At 35.3% G+C, this 16,836-nt stretch overlaps 1 protein-coding gene across 2 annotated transcripts; it reads right to left on the reverse strand.

Moving 5' to 3' along the window:
• Positions 1 to 4,876: 4,876 nt before the first annotated feature.
• LOC122281891 lies at positions 4,877 to 16,277 on the reverse strand. Of its 2 annotated transcripts, none has more exons than XM_043093751.1 (11): positions 15,835 to 16,277; positions 15,047 to 15,196; positions 14,622 to 14,789; positions 14,029 to 14,181; positions 13,751 to 13,903; positions 13,077 to 13,241; positions 12,722 to 12,892; positions 9,436 to 9,622; positions 9,123 to 9,318; positions 7,390 to 7,585; positions 4,877 to 5,170 (listed from the first exon to the last, which is right to left on the reverse strand). In XM_043093751.1, the coding sequence occupies exons 1-11, from the start codon at positions 16,259 to 16,261 to the stop codon at positions 5,133 to 5,135; spliced, it is 2,004 nt and encodes a 667-aa protein (XP_042949685.1). In that variant the 5' UTR covers positions 16,262 to 16,277; the 3' UTR covers positions 4,877 to 5,132. The 2 variants fall into 2 exon arrangements, with proteins under 2 accessions (XP_042949685.1, XP_042949686.1); XM_043093752.1 differs by lacking the exon at positions 15,835 to 16,277 and adding an exon at positions 15,678 to 15,696.
• Positions 16,278 to 16,836: the final 559 nt, after the last annotated feature.

A 16,836-nucleotide genomic window follows, 5' to 3' on the forward strand; every position in this document is an offset into this window, starting at 1 on the left:
CATGTGTGCACACACTTTGCACATTGCGTTAGGAGTGAGTGATCCGTGCGGTTAGCACCTCAATGTCACGACTTCCTCCAAACGACAAGTGGGGGTAAGGGGCGCCACAAAAAGTCTCAAGAATAGCCTCTAGAGAAATTACTTAACGAAAATTTAACATAGGTAAATACATGTATTATGTATTCGACTGAAGTTGTCAATTATTACAGGAATATTGATTGTTGATCCCGTCACGAAGAATTGATGTCGTTCACTAATTTTTATTTTTTTTTTGTGAAATGAAGTCACAATTTATATGTGGTCAGTGGGAGAGCACATATGGTAAAGGGCATGGTCAGATAAGATAATAACAAAATCGTGCACATATAAAGACTTGTCATGCTCTGACACCAATCTACAGGAGTCTGCAGATGAGAGTTAAGTAGTGGAAAACTTATATTGATACCAAGGTAAAATACTCAACTGGATCATCATTGTTTTCTGTGATTAAGTGGGAGATGTAATTCTAAGTAATGCGATCACCAAATCGTGTACCTCTTGGAATGACACCCTCTCCATGGTGATGGTTCCCATGGGGGTGATGAAGTGTAAAGAGACATAACCTTTTGATTTAATTAAAATGTTGTATCACTTATCAATGGTTGTGCCCCTCACCAACCAGTGCCTCAGTTTATAAATAGGGTCCATATTGCCGAAACTCTGTCTATTTTCGTTCTATAAAATTCTGCATTAGGCTCAGAAAATTCAAGAGTTGAGTACCTAATATGTTATTATAGTATTAAAGCATGTCAAAAAATCACCCCTATGGAGAAAATGAGGGACGGCGATTTTTTGGATGCCAAAACTATATGGTAAAATTTTGTGTTCTTGCCCCTATTTCATATGAATTGGTAGTCTTGCTTGCTAATATGTACTGGTCGATTTTGTAGATTGGGCATTCTTGCAGATTTTTTTGTGGGTATGGCTCTAAAATAAGAATACATGACCAATAGATAATTAAACGATTATAAGAGTCAATTGATAAATCAAAAACTGAAATTGAAAAGATACAAGCAGCAATAGATATTGAACCACTCGACATCAACTAGAAATAAAGGCCGAAAGGGGCAAGAGAAAATTAGTTATATTATAACGATATCATTTTAGTGGTTAGTTTTTTAGGAATATTTATATCCACTTAATGTGTTGTACAAAAGAAAATGTTAGTCATTTGATGTTGGAATAGAACCAAGGAACATGGAAGCTCTAGAAGTAGAAGTTCTCATGTGTATTTATATGCCGATTTCTCTACCAGGGAACATCAATGGAATCTTTTGTACTGAGATATCAAAATCATACATATTTTGATTCAACTACATTTATGTAAATAATAATTGCCTCTGATTAAGATGTTATGTTGGGCTGATAAGAATTGAACCCAGCGAGCTGAAGTTTCTGAGTTCCTCTGATTCCAACGATCACCGCTATTGACCGAGTATTTTCTATCACGAATTTATAATGTCTGAATTGCATGCACAAATAGAAGATGGTTTCTTATATATATATATATATATATATATATATATAATAAAAATGCTAGGCTTCCCGTTGGGATTTTTTTTTATTATTTCGTGATTAAGAAAGTAGTTGTTAATGATATTGTGATTTTTTTTTAAAAAAAAATTTAGAAGTATTAAAAAATACACGTGAAAAAAAAAACTTAAAATTACACTAGCGGGAGCCCCAGCGGTGACTGTAGAGCCACATTTATTATAATTCATTTGCTATATTGTATTAAGAAAGAAATTGTTAAGAATTTTACTTTAGAGATAAAAATTGATGAATTTATTCCATAAAAATCTCTAATCGAGCTTAATTAAAGATGATATCCTAAGTCTCTTTTTTGTTTCAAAATAAGGTTTTTTCTTTTTAAAAAGAAAAAAAGAAAAGTTTTAGATCAAGTGTTTTTGTATAAACTTATACGATGAACGGTTATTTTCAAATTAAACTTAAGCCACACCTTTGTTTTTGATATAATCACATGCAAAGGCACCTTACTTATGTGGAACCATACGACACACTTTGATCACCCCCACATATCCCAAACTCGAATTCTGCCATTGGAGACCATGCTTGAAGTGGCACGATCTTGATTCAATGTGCGCTTCAACATGTGTAGAAGTTGATGGTATGTCCAAAATGGTACATGGTGAGATGGTTTGTGTGGCAGGCATCATGCTAAAATTCTCAATCACACTTATCTCAAAAGTTTAAGTCAGTGAAAAAATATAAATTTTATTATTTTAAAAGTAGTATTGTGTAGAGTCGAGATTCAAACTCAATTTATATCCTGATATCCTGTAAAATTATTACTTGTTCTAAAAAGTTAAACGAAGAGGTAGATTTTATTATTTATATTATATTCTTAATACTTGTTAATTTAAATAATTTTATGTAACAATCACCTTAATTGCAACCACTAATAATATAACACCTAGCAATTGTAATTAATGATGACAAAATTTACGATAAAAAAAAAAAAAAAAAAAAAAAAAAGTATTTCTCTACATGCAATTAGAATGTGTCTTCAAAACCTATACGATGCATTATTTTGTGTATTTTTTTATAATTTAAAAATCTATAAAAAACAAAAAAAAAAAAAAAAAAGAATTTTCAATTACAAAAAGAGAAAAAGAAAAGCCACACAAAAAGACAAGGAAACCAATAATAAACTAGAAAATAAGTTAGCATTCTGTACAAATTTTAAAACTTGAAGAATCCTTCCAATTCTATCAGCCATCTGTCCCGCGTGGCCACATTCCCCATATTGATAAAGTTTTATTATCTATAATCAGTTTTGCGTATTTTTTACGCACTCTACTGATATGATTGATTAAAATAATTATTTTATAAAATTTTACTACATACAAACAAAGTCACGTACTAATCTGCATACCAATACTGATTCCTTCATATTCAAAATTTAAATTAACACTATTTTCAATAAAATTTACTTTTTAACTAATCATATTAGATTAATACATATATTAATACATAGTTATACTTACAACTACATTTTTTCTATTTTATAATAAAAAAGCGATGCAACCCATCACATTAGTAAAAGTGCACAAATATATACAATTATTGATAATTAAGAGATGATATCTTTCCAAATGGGATAAGAGAATGAGTATTCTCTATTATTACATTGTTTTCCATTCTCTTTTCTTCTCTTAATAAAAAATAATAATTGAAACAAAGTACAAAATGAGTAATAATCCCTTGTAGAGACTGTACGATTCAATTCATGTCAACATTTCTGTTATTCAGGTTGGGTACCATAGATCTATAATTCGAATTATGTTATTGCTTTATAAATGTATTAAGGCTATAAATAAATAACACCACTCGACAAGCCGGTCGAGACTAACTCTATTAAATTCAAGTTCGACTCAATTCGTTTATTAAATTAGCTATTCATGAACACAAAATTAATGGATCGATTATTAAACTACTCAACTCATATAAAACTCGCCTGACTGAATTTGTATAAACTCGAATAATTTTATATTTCTTATTTTTATAATATTAGAATATTTTTAACATTTAAAGAGAATAGAGCATATTATATCCCTAATACTAAATATGTTACTTGAATCTTATAATCATTAATATATGTATATATAAACTTTATAAATATATTAACAAAGAGTCAAAATTTATAGATAATGTTATCAAATATAATATAAATATCATTTTACAAAATCTAACACACTCGAATATTAAATGAATTTTTTGTAAACATAAAATCAAATTTAGTGAAACGCTCAAGCTCAACTCGTGCTCGAATAAAAGTTTAAAAAAAAAAATTGATTTGACCCTCTACTACTTGCTTAAACTCGACTCGACTCATTTACACTAGTCCGTCGACAGTCGATAATGTTGGGGAGGGGTAGCGATCAAACGTTTGGAAGAAAACTCTAAAGGAGAGAATGAGAAAATCTGACCTAGAAAAGACAAATCAAAGGCATCATCGACCGGCATTTAACGCCGAGGTATCAGCTCGCATCTCACATTTCTTTGTCTTAGGATTGAGAAATCAGAGATCCTTTGGATCAGACCATCCATGTTCCAATGAACCACTCTCATCGGAACATTTATCGGCAAGAATGTAGCTGAAACAGGAAACTCCGATTCCCCCTCTCGTAGGGGCTTAAAAGATTATTGAACTGTAAAGCTAGGTTCTTTGGGTTGCAGATACTAGACTTCCCATGCTCTTCCGACCCAACGTGCGATCATCTCGTGTTTGTCAGAGCTCAGATTATCATGAAAGTCAGACTCAACCAAATCCTAGGCAACATAACTGCTGGTTTGGAGGGACATCATAACTCAAGCCAGCGTTTACTCAAAGCATCATGGGGAGAAGGTTACTCCACCACATGCTAATCTACTACAGCTAAATCAACGAGGAACATCAATTTCCTCAGCTGCCAATCTTTAATCTGACTTCCATTCTCTATTGAAGATATCAGATCTACTTGAAACAATTGATTACTTATATGGCATAAATACTACCATAGAAAAAAATATATATATGATAATGAATCAGGAACAGAAATATATTTTCCTGTGAGGATCACTGAAAACATAATTTTTCTTAATCTCAAATGTGATATATTTCTTAGAAAGTGAAGCCTTGAAAGGCACTCTTCGGAAAATTTTCCAAGCACTAATTTCTTTAACAGATTTCAGAGGAGACAAGAAAAAAATATCTAGAGTAAATGAAGGCATTTTGACATCTCATGGTTAAATGAGCCAGCAGAAGTATGTGCATTGCTGCAAACCCATTGATTCTTTTGCTGCAAAGAGAGGTACCCATATAGCAGTTACCAAGTTATGAGCAATTTTCTTCTTTCTTTAGCCACAAAGTAACTTAAAGTAGTAACTAATTGAGTATTCACCAGTCTCGGACAAGAACTTCTATGTACTACAGTCAATCAGTATCTTGAGATCAAAAAATAGCCAGTTAGAAATTTCCGTACATCACCTGTCATATCCATCTATGATACCTTGCAGTGAGGAATGTACAAATGGCTGGTGATTTGTGTTTAAGGTTATGTTCAGAACTGAACCTTGACCAGGGTCCAATTTCAATTTGCGGGTTCACTAGAAGTAGCTGTCCCACCATCTGCCATCACAAACGGAATAATTATCAGTTGACAATGAAAAATTCTACTCATCATCACTTAGCAAATATGTGATTATCTTTTTAATTTTTTCCCTCAGCAAATATGTAGCATAGGGATGATGAGTCGAAGAACTCAATTAATTTAGAAGGAATAAAACAAAAAAAATTAAAAAAACTAAAAAAATAAAAACAAATATGGTGTGTGGTGTGTGAGATTATGAGTAGCAAAATATTGATTCATAACAATATGCAAGCACGCAATTTTTTATTTTTAATAAGTAATATGCAAGCACACAAAAATACACTTCATGCAACCATCAAAAACAGAAAGCATCATGGTTCGTCATCCTTCCCCAAAAATGGAACTTTCACACTAGAGCAAGAACTAGCATGAAAGTCGATCTATTATGACCAGCATGGTGGTTCGTATTTCATCTTCTTCCAAGCCGAGCCCTTCTTAAAAAGCTACGGAATATCAAATCTTTATCGATTGAAAACTTATTTGATAGTCTAGGAGAACGAATGACTTGGTACTATTTTTTTTTTTAGGATTGGCTCCGGGTGTCCAAGAACAAAGTCCCAACTAATCCCAGAAATGACTTGGTACTTTTATCCCCTCACACGATGTCATGCTATCAAAATTGGTTACATGGGCACTAAATTTTAACGACATGCTATCTTGTATGGGATGGAGTACCGCATGTATGTACTCTTAGAATAACTAATAATATGATACACTTAAGTACTTAAATTTCATCTCCTTATTGCTATCTACTATTTATAGCATTTGAAATAAATTTCTCAACCTTTGTCGATGTACAAGACAATTATAAGGTTATCATCGCATGCCTTGGTGTTTCTAATTTCTCGTCAAAACGGGCAGAGATCTACGACACCCCTTGCTCTGTCCATACGTACGGCCAACACCGGAGTCTTGTTTACCATCCAACGTGCCTCGTGTCAGATTTTCATATGACAAATGGTGTGGTGAAGAAAGCCTCCAAGACACTTTCCCTGTCATATTTGAGCTTGCACGAGCAAAGGATGCAACAATAGCGGACCTTTTGGCCTTTTCTAGTGGCTCCCCTCAATGGAATGTTGATTTCACTAGGGCAACCCAAAACTAGGAGTTGGAGGCTATCACAGAGTTCTATGCAGTACTGTATTTCGTAAGTATGACCGAGGGTACCATAGATAAGATGATCTAGAGCACCCTTCCAAGGAAGGTAAATTCACTGTCAGATCATTTCACAAAGTTTTAACGAGCCCAGGCATGCCTACATTCCCATGGAAGAGTATTTGGCAAATGAAAGCTCCTTTAAAAGCAGCTTTTTTTGTTTGGACAGCATCATTGAACAAAATTCTCATTACAAATAATTTAAGAAAACATCGGGTAATGGTGTTGGACTAGTGTTGCAAGTGTAAGAAGAATGGTGAACAAGTAGATCATCTGCTCCTATGGCCAGGACAATGTGGGATGATTTTTATTTTTTATTTTTTGTAGGAATTGGATTATAATGGGTCATGCCTCTTAGATTAGTGGAATTTTAAGCAAGCTGGAGAGGCTTCCGATGTAATTCACAAGTTGCAGCAATCTAGAAAATGGTTCCTATATGAATGTGTTGGTATATTTGGCAGGAACAAAACGAAATGATAGAAGCTTCAAAAACTGCAAGAGCCAATGGAGGAGCTGAAAGTTTTCTTCTTTAAAACTTTGTTCTTATGGGTGGGGGCCATGTTTGTAACAGACTAAATGTCGATGACTTTTTACTGTTGTTGTAAACTCTAGTTAGGTACTTCTCACATATGCTCCCTATGTACTTGGGCTTTGCCTATTTCTATGAATAAAACTTCTTAATTACGTATCAAAAAAAAATTCTCATTACATGACCAATATATTTTTTTTATACGTATTACATGACCAATATTTGAAATCATATGATTGTCAAAATGAAATCATTTAACTGGAAATAATCAATTGAATATAAGAGCGAGTAACATCATTGGGTTACTTATTAAACAAGTGACTGACAATGTTTTACTATCAGATCCATAAAGTGGTGAAATCTTGGAGTGCAACCACTGTGTACAGGAGGCTCATCATCAGTTTAAGATTCCAGCTAGCTAGATTGACAAATTTAATGAAAGAAATCTGTGTAAAATGCATGAATGGAAGGTAATTGATCATAGAAGAAACTGATTGCTCATAGCATGCATACCATGGCAGGAGAAAGAAGTGACAGGGTCCTTGTCTGCCGCAAATGTGTTCTCTTTTGGAACTTCAGGATTGCAATTTGGATCATTATTTGTCGTATCCTCTATTTGAGCTTCACTGTTGGATCTGGCTGCACCATTTTGCAGATCATCTTCCATTTGCAAAGATGGAGGCACTGACTCTTCTGGGTTTACGTTGACCTGCAGAAAGTGAGATGTAATTTTTTGCTGACATGAAGTTAGGGATAGGGATGTACAAAAAACAAAAGGAACGAACAGACTGACCGGAACCAGCTGGTTCCTCATTGGAACCAGTCAGTCTCCAGTCTTTTTCTCCTTCGAACGGATCAGTTTGGTTCCGTTCTCGGATTGAGGAGACCAGTTCACCAAGACCAAACCAAACCGGCTCATAGCTATTTAATATTACATGTATTACAAACGGGCTATACCACCTGGCCTTTGGGCTTAAAAAAAAAAACTGCTTATTAACTTGGCCATGCCAATCAGCCAAGATTTTAAAGAAACTATAGTAGCTCGAACCACCCAAGCCACTTTTAGTCTTCTTTTTCATTGGAGCCCTAGGTTTTTTTTTTCTTGTCCTTCACTGATGTCAGTGCTGCAACCAGTCATTGCTTCCACCAAGCGCCAACCAATACCTTGCCTTCTGCTGCTGCAAGCATTGTCTCACCAAATCTTCATCTACATTGTTTGTCCCTCATTTTCATATCACCAGTATGGGTAACTGCCTCTCAAGGGGTCAGTTTATACCCTTAACCCAACCCCCTCACTGAAACAAGGGGGTCAGTTTATACCCTTAGTTAGGGTATCCCACATCAGGACAAACCTAGTGTGCATAGCAAATGCACGGACAACTAGTCACTGCATCTGGTGTGGCAGATACAAACCTAAGTACAATTCAAGTGTTGCCATGCATGCACAAGATGTCATGAGTGATAAGGAAATAAACATGCTTATATTGTCCAACATCATGTACCAAAATGCATGGTCAACCAGTCATCTCATCCTGAATAACAGCTATGTTGTCATGCATGCACAACAACATTTCATGAGTGATACGCGGAAAATAGAAGCAAGCTTATATCGTCTGAAATCTGTTTTTTGCTATTTCTGTTTGTTTCATTTTTGCCTCTCATCTTTTTCCCATCTTCAGTCACAGTTGACCACAACACGATAGCCAGAGCAGCAAGTTCCCCTCCAAACCCCCCAAAATGAATAAATAAATAAATAAACAGAAGCTAGATAAAACAAACTATGAAGTTGGGAATGGCATAAATACGTCACATAACAAGAATAATTGAATGGGATTGATCCTCAGTGGAAGAAACAAAAAACCATTTTCAATTTACCCCAAAAGTATCTCAAATTTTTAATTGATTAAATAAAACATATAAGAATGACCATCCCTTTAGAGTAAGAAGTACACTATTTTTTATTTTTATATAAGTGAGCAGTACACATTAAGTTATCAGAATAAGTTATATAACCAAGAACCACAATATAATTTATCATAGTCAAATTTGCAGCTATATTTCTGTCAAACTTTCTGTTTCCAATGATCTCGAGTTATCAAGTTGGAGTATGTAGTCAGTGCATTTTTTTTTTAAAGTTTAACCGGATGTTGGTGTTTGCAAGTTGCTTTACAAACATTTTTAGTTCTAGTTCAGTTTATAGTAGCTTCTAAGAGTCTTTGTCTAACATGATGGAAAGAAGATCACACCTTCAATGCATCGGAGGATGCTAGATTCTTTAAAAGAGCAGCAGAAGCATCTGTCCTGGGCTCATGCGATGTGGACTTTTCTTGAACGCCATCTACCTGTCTGCGATCAATTGTGTCCTGCTTTGGAATTCTGGGCATTTTCGATTTTCTGTTATAATCTCCATTTGACACACCAACTTCCCCAGAAGCTCTCTTCCTGTTTTGAGAATTTCAGTATCAAAACTTAAAACCAAAATAGCTTAAGAAAATACGGTCATAGCTATTAACACTGAATCAGTAAAATGACGTGAATACAAAATGACAATATCCTCACCTACTGTAATCATGATTAGCCATGAGGTAAGAGTTTGACTTGTTGGAAAACAATATTCCACGAAGTGGCTTTCCATCAATGATAGTTTCAATAGTAAATCCAACTGGGATGTTTTCAGTAACCTTTGCTTGAAACATTTTCTTCCCTTGAAGAGGTTGGGACTCTTTCCTTGGGGAATTTTGTTTCCCTAAAATTAAAGAACCAGAAGTTAGGTACATAGCTTCATGCCACAATTGACATCTTGAATAGTTACCCAGTTTGATCAAGTAACCATAAATAGAAAAGCATGTGTACGTCATTACAAGTGCCAAAGTCCTATTCACAAACATGAACTTGCACGGATGAAAATACATACAAGCAGAACTCTGATGAAATTTCAGGACCTAAATTTCAATTCACAACCCCCACATCTTCCAATTTCTGGATAATCCCAGCTGCTCATGCGTGCACACTTGTACAGACAAAATGCATGCCAATGATTGAAGCATGATAAAAAGATCCTATGAAAACCCAAACCCAAGCCCATGGAAAAGAGAAAGAAAGAAAGAAACAAGAGAGAATTGGCACATTTCACTATTCCTTTCTAATTCCCGAAGCTTCCTATTCCCACTGCCTCATTCTTCTCTCTCTACCTCTCAATCTCTCTCCCACCTCCCTCCCCCCCTTTTTTTCTATGCTTTGGCCATCTCCCACAACCACGTTGACCTCCAGCCGTGATGGATGACCTCCCAAAACTTTAGCTGCAGTAGTGTTGGTGAAAGTGCTAGGTGCACCTATGCACAAATGTGGTATAAAGCCTAGGTGCAAAGCACGAGCAAACATTTGATTAAATCAAAGCTCATATTTTTTATAAAACATTACGATAATTAAAAAAATCCATAAAACACAATTAAAAAAAAGGTTTAAAAAGCAAGATGGTAAAATGTTTAGCCTACTAACTCAATTTATTAGAGTATCATGTAAAATGAGAATCAATTGATCATCTAATCACACAATTTATACGTAGCATTTTATAGAATTCTCTCGTGCTTTACTAAATGTATACACATCTATGATATTTGATAGCCATAATCAACTCATAGTACAGGTTTGAATAAAAATATACCAAAAAGGCCATCACCAAAACAGCTCACAAATTCTAGTATTGACTCCTATGCACATAAGCAATCAAATATCAATCCATTTAGAAAGCCAACTTGGACCATACATTTGATTCAAAGCATATATATCACATATGAAAACTTTTTTTTTTTTTTTTTGTAAGTAAAAGGGAATTTTATTCAACAAATGTAATAGGCGAAGCCCATGTACACAGGAAGTATACAAAAGAAAACACCTAATTACATTCTAACTTCTAAGAAGGGGAAAAAGAAGACAGAAAATCATGAGCTGAAGCTCCATCAAGCCCTAAAGCAGAACTCAAGGATACAGTAAATAAATAAAAATAAAAATAAAAATAAAAAATACAGTATATAAATAAAAATAAAAATAAAAATAAAGCCCTAAAGTAGAAAACCATTGCAATAAAGAAAATACAAAGAATTTCCAGATTTCCTCCATAGTGTGCCCCTTATTATTAAAGCGTCGCTTGTTCCTTTCCCACCAAATACACCACATGAGACACAAAGAAACCATCTTCCACGCTGCAGCCACTTGTTCAGAACTTCGAAGCCCCATCCAGCACTGAAGCAAATCCACTACTTTCATCAGCATCACCCAAACCAGCCCAACTCTACTGAACACACCATCCCACAATGCCTTTGCCACCTCACAGTGCAAAAGTAAATGATCCACAGATTCCCCATGTTTCTTACACATGAAGCACCGCTCCATAATAACAAAACCCCGCTTTCTCAAGTTATCAATAGTCAAAATTTTTCCAAGTGATGCTGTCCATATGAAAAACGCTACTTTGGAAGGCACATTAGACCTCCAAATACGCTTCCATGGAAAAGGAGAACAATGCTGAACAGTCAAAACCTTGTAATAAGACCGTATCCCAGTACAGCTCTAGTAAAACCAACATCCCACTACAAGATTCCATTAGAATGGACTAACACATCAGAAATAGAAGCATACCGATGAGCTGCTATACAAAAGATAACCGGAAATACACTAAAAAGATCCCGATCACTACACCAAGTATCAAACCAAAAACGGATCCTTGACCCTCACCCACAACAAAGTATGTATGTTTAACAAAATTCTCTCATACCTTTCTAATAAATTTCCAAAGACTCGCACCATAACTCTCTGTAACCTCCTTAGACCACCCCCCCCCCCCCCAAAAAAAAAAAAAAAAATCTCATCCATATTTCTGATCTATTATCTCCCTCCACAATGACTCCCCTTCCAATTGATACTTCCACAGCCATTTCCTCAGCAAGGCCTTGTTAAAACTACTCAAATTTCCCAGGAGAACAAACTCCATTCCAACTAACAAGGTGGATTTTAGTCTCCTCACCCATTCCTCCCCACAAAAATGTACCAAATAATTTTTCAATTCGGTTTCCCACCCCTGCAGGCAAAGGAAATAAAGAGAGGTAAAAAGTTGGGAGATTCAAAATAGTACTTCTGATAAGAGTATTCTATCCCCTTTTGATAGATATAACCCCTTCCAAACCGTCAGCCTTTTCTCAATCTTCTCAACTACCCCATCCCAAATAGACTTAGCCTTGAAAGACGCCCCCAGTGGAAGGCCAAGATATTTCATAGGTAGAGCAGCCACTTTACACCCCCCAAAAACTGCCCTTTAAGCTCACTCAAAAAGTTTCAAAAATGCGCCTTTGTAAATGTGTTCACTTTCGGAAAGTGAAGCGCAACATCGTGTTTTTGTGCTTAAGCACACTTTCACCAACACTGAGCTGCATGAATTAGTATCACAGAAACTCATTTTTCTCTCACTTTAGCTGCACACATTGGTTGGTCCACCCAGCAAACAAGCAATTCATGTAGATTTAGCCATTTAAGTCTTATGTAAGCAGTCCAAGAGAAATGAGTATCAAGAAAAAAAAATTTTGAGTTCTTCCAACATCATTCACAGTCCTCAAAGATTTGAGTTCCTCCATATTCACAGATTATTCTGGACTAAAATAGTAGTGGATAATTCCAAATTGTAAAATTTAGCCAAGATCTACTCCAGCTTATTTGGCATATTTAATAATAAAATCTTTGACTACTTATGCAAAAAATGTCAGCAAAGTTCTAAGGAAATATATAGAAGTTAAATTTTACGGATGGATATTATTAGAGACCTATAAAAAATACTTGTAAGAGTTATGGTTACCTGGTTGGCCAAAACTAGGCACAACGATAGGTTGGCATAAATCGGCGGCCGTCCCAATCCTAACCAGAGCTTTATCATGAGCATGAATGAAATTTTGCTCTTGACACTTTAGTTTCAATTGCTTCCTCAGAGATAACTTATCTAGCCTCCATTCTTTTTCCCTGATAAGTCCTAAAAATTAGAAATTATACAAGATCAGTTACAGGATTCAGATTTCACTTTCTTTGGAGGGGTTTATTTAATTCTCTGAACCTTTATTTTTATTTTTATTTTTTTAAGCTAATCCCAGACACATAAATTTCTAGAAGTAGGAAAAAATCTTAGTTCTTAGCTAAAAGGAAAGAATATGCTGGACCTGTGTGTAAGTAATACATGTCATCGAGAGCCTCAAGACTCTTATTGCAACCACCTACAAATACAAGGACACCACCCTTAATTGGATCCAAACAGTCGCCAGCCACTGAGAATCTAGCAGAAGGCCCATCATTAGTTGTAATTACCTTGGACCATACACCAGTATCTGCACCAATTACAGAATGCGATCCATCATATGGAACATATATATAAAACATATAAAGTAGCATGCAGAAACCATCACTGGCTCTCTCTTAAATAAGCCACTGGGTTGAAAATAGGCAGTTTATTGTTACCTATTCCAAAGTAAGCAAACAAGAACAGTTATCAGAGCACCAAAAAATTCATATAGCTATGTGCGAGTGTATTCTGCCAAATAACAAAGATCTAAAATTTGATGTCGACTAATTATTTTGTTTCAGCTATCTAAAGACACATATTTTTTCTTTTCAAGTATTTACCAAACTCGGGACTATCAATTAGAATGCAGTGAAAAATGTCAGTTATGGCCATTCTTTAGATTCACCATTGACCCAAGAGAACTCAACATTGATTGTAATTCTGTCCCCACAATGATCACAATGGATATCTAGAAGAAGATTTGTACAGTAAAATATCTTGGAAGAAAAATAAATAGTTTCGTAAACATGCAAATACAATAATTTAGATACATACCAACATCAAGTGCATAAAGGTCATTGTATAGATTTTGAGCATCCGTAAATCCCCCAAAAACAAACAAGTTCTTGCCAAATGCAACAGTTGCATGACCAGCTCGAGGGGGCAGCAGATGGCCTGAAGTGTTCAGTTCCCTCCAAGCTAGAGTATCTAATTAAATAAATGCAAGAATGCAACACAATAAGGACATGCAATGCAGAATTGATAAGTCCTCAGCTACGCACACCAAAATTTTGATGACAGTTTTTAAACTAAACTGGGAAAAACTATACGACCTGTATCAAGAACATGTACATCAGATAAATAATAATCGTTTCCATCTTCACCACCAATCACAATAACATTGTTCTTCCAAGATGAGCAAGTATGGCTATCACGTGGAGATGGCGGAGTGCCTGAGGTTGCAGCTCGTTTCCATACAAACGTCTCTACAAGTGAAAAAAGAAGGATAAGTATCTTTTTTTTATCTACCATCAAAGAATATAGTGTGTAGATTCCAAAGTAGCTCCATAACAGTATATGACTGACTGGTCCTATGACTTAAGTGCTCCCCACAACTCAAAAATAAAACAAAGGAAAATAAAGTGGAAAAAATGAAAGTGGGACTGAATCATAGATATCTAAAAGAAAACCCTAGAGGCTTTCTTAATCAAGTTAGCTGTTATTTTCACACCTTAAATGATTCCAGCACCAGATCCCAAAAAAAATATTTGTGGAAGATAACAAGCCCTAGACAATTCACTTTTACAGTAACCATCTATAAGTGAAACCATATGGTGCACACTTTGAGATTGTACGGTATGCTAGTGACTGGAGTAGGTAAAACAATTTCTGCCAGAGTCAATGCCTGGCTAGGTGAAAAACTTACCTGTATTCAAAATGTAAAGATCATTATAATATATTTCATCATTAGTATCTGCCGATTTCCCGCAGCCACCAAATATAAAAAGCCGTTTACCAACAAGGGCTGCACTATGACCTTCCCGTGCCTCTGGTCCATCACCCCTTATACTTGGAGAAATCCATGTATGCGAAGCTGAGAATATGCTAATGCATTAACAAGCATGAAACCATAGGTATTTGCAAATTAAGAAATCAAGAAAATACAATTCAGGAATACTCTTCAGAATCATCAGCACCTATATATCACAATAACAGGACTCTCTAGCTTCCTGTCCTAACCACACAAATGCAAAATGAAATTTCACCAGTTGATAGCCATGTTTAGTAGCCATCAGAACTGCAGCAAAATAACTGCTAGCACGAAAAGGTTAATATCAAGAGAAAGCTTACAAGTATCTAGTATATGCAAATCTTTAAGAGGATTCATCCCATCTGTACCCCCAAATACAAAAAGATTATCAGCAACAGTGGTGCAGCTGTGGCTATCCCTCGGGGTGGGCGGTGTTCCTTTAATCATAGGCAGGCTCCATGTCTGATTTGCTGCAAATCAGCTACTAGATGAGAGAGAAATACTTATAACAACATGGAAGGACATCAAATGGTAGAATTAAAATAAAACAAATTGAAATACAAATCAAGGGTAAATCCAATCACTATAACCCTACCCCCACCCCCAAGGCAAATAAATAAATAAACTACATAGAAAGTCGAAATTATTAAATTGCTGCGATGGAATAGAGTTTTACTAAATTATACTGATAGCGTGGGCATACTAGGACATTGAATGACTCAAAAGAAAGCCACCTCCCAACAAAAATACGAACCTTACCACCAAAAGGAACTGGCAAATCAAGTCTAATAGCAAACACATGGAAGCATTAATGCCTAGAATAAAATGTCATCTTAGAAACAGTCACAAAACTCATGCAAAACAGCAAGATCCGAAACAAAATGAGCTACAATAAACCAAAAAGAAACCCTAACAAACTAGGCCAAGGCCATCCCCACAAAGATAAAACACCTGGGTATATCAAAAAGGTTCAAACTTTGTCCAGAAACCAATCGTAACAACAATGTTAAACCCAGTATTTCACAAAGCGTGTAATAAGCAAAAGGTGCAAATGAAGATAGTGTAAGAGAAATCCAACAACCATGGGGCCAAAATTTTGAAGACCCACCAGTGTCATATACATGTACTTGGTTGGTCTGGCAGTTATTTCTGCCATAGCCCCCGAAGACATAGAGAAACCTGCCTCCTTTAATGGAGTTGCAGGTGTGACCCCACCTCTTTCCTGGCCCAGATATCTCACCCACTTCTTCTTGTTGCTGTTGAGCTCCTTCTAGGCTCTGTCTGGGGTGGAGCCCGACCCTTTCCCACCTCATTTCCTTGTGTGAATCAACAGCCAAATACAGAGACCCAGTTTGGGAGAAGACACGAAAAGGTGAAAATTTTTCGAGGAAAAACGCAATCACAGAGAGAGAGAGGAATGGAGAGAGAAAAGATTTTGGGGATTTGAGTGGATTTGGAGGTGTGTTTTTCAGTTCATGCAAAAGGAAAAAATACAATAAACCAAAAAAAGAAAAAACGGCCAAAACAAGTGTCATATGGGAAGAGGCAAAATAAAAGTTAACATTTATTTTGGAAATCTGGAAAGAGCATTAAATATTTATTTAAGTTCGTATTAACGATGGAGTGAAGTGTCAGAGAAAGGGGGAGAGACTGTGTTTCAAATCAGATTAAAGCTTGGCCACGTGTCCTTTAGACAGTGGTCCGATGTAGGTTCATCTTAGATGGTCCAACCGAGGACAGTCGGTATACTTTTGGTACGTTGGGAGATGAAAAATGTCTGTCACGTTGGGAAAAAAAAAAATTAGAAAATTATATTATTAATATGTTTTTTTTTTTTCTTGCTTCAGAATTCAGATGTTTATCCCGTAAAATTTAGATATTTACGTTTGGTTTTGAATTTACAGATTTCTCAAGAAAAAATTTTAATTTTAATATAATTATGTTTTAAATATAAAAAATATCATATTTTTAAAAGTATCTAATATTTAAGTATGTTTTATAGAAAATAAATTATAGAGTCTTGTTATCCCTACCGAGAATGTAATCCGATAAATTCTCTCAATAAAATTATTTGACGTTTATTTATTTATTTTTTTAAAATATTTTTTAA

Source organism: Carya illinoinensis, chromosome 11, assembly GCF_018687715.1.
Source record: "Carya illinoinensis cultivar Pawnee chromosome 11, C.illinoinensisPawnee_v1, whole genome shotgun sequence".
NCBI classification, from domain to species: Eukaryota; Viridiplantae; Streptophyta; class Magnoliopsida; order Fagales; family Juglandaceae; genus Carya; species Carya illinoinensis.

What these genes read in the sequence shown, in the direction of transcription:
- LOC122281891 (XM_043093751.1), bottom strand. Translation starts at nt 16,261, where the DNA reads ATGACACTTGTTTTGGCCGTTTTTTCTTTTTTTGGTTTATTGTATTTT. An exon ending in CCTTTATGCACTTGATGTTG is followed by an intron (nt 13,242 to 13,750) that starts GTATGTATCTAA and finishes TAATTGGTGCAG; the next exon opens with ATACTGGTGTATGGTCCAAG. An exon ending in CATGTATTACTTACACACAG is followed by an intron (nt 12,893 to 13,076) that starts GTCCAGCATATT and finishes TCTAATTTTTAG; the next exon opens with GACTTATCAGGGAAAAAGAA.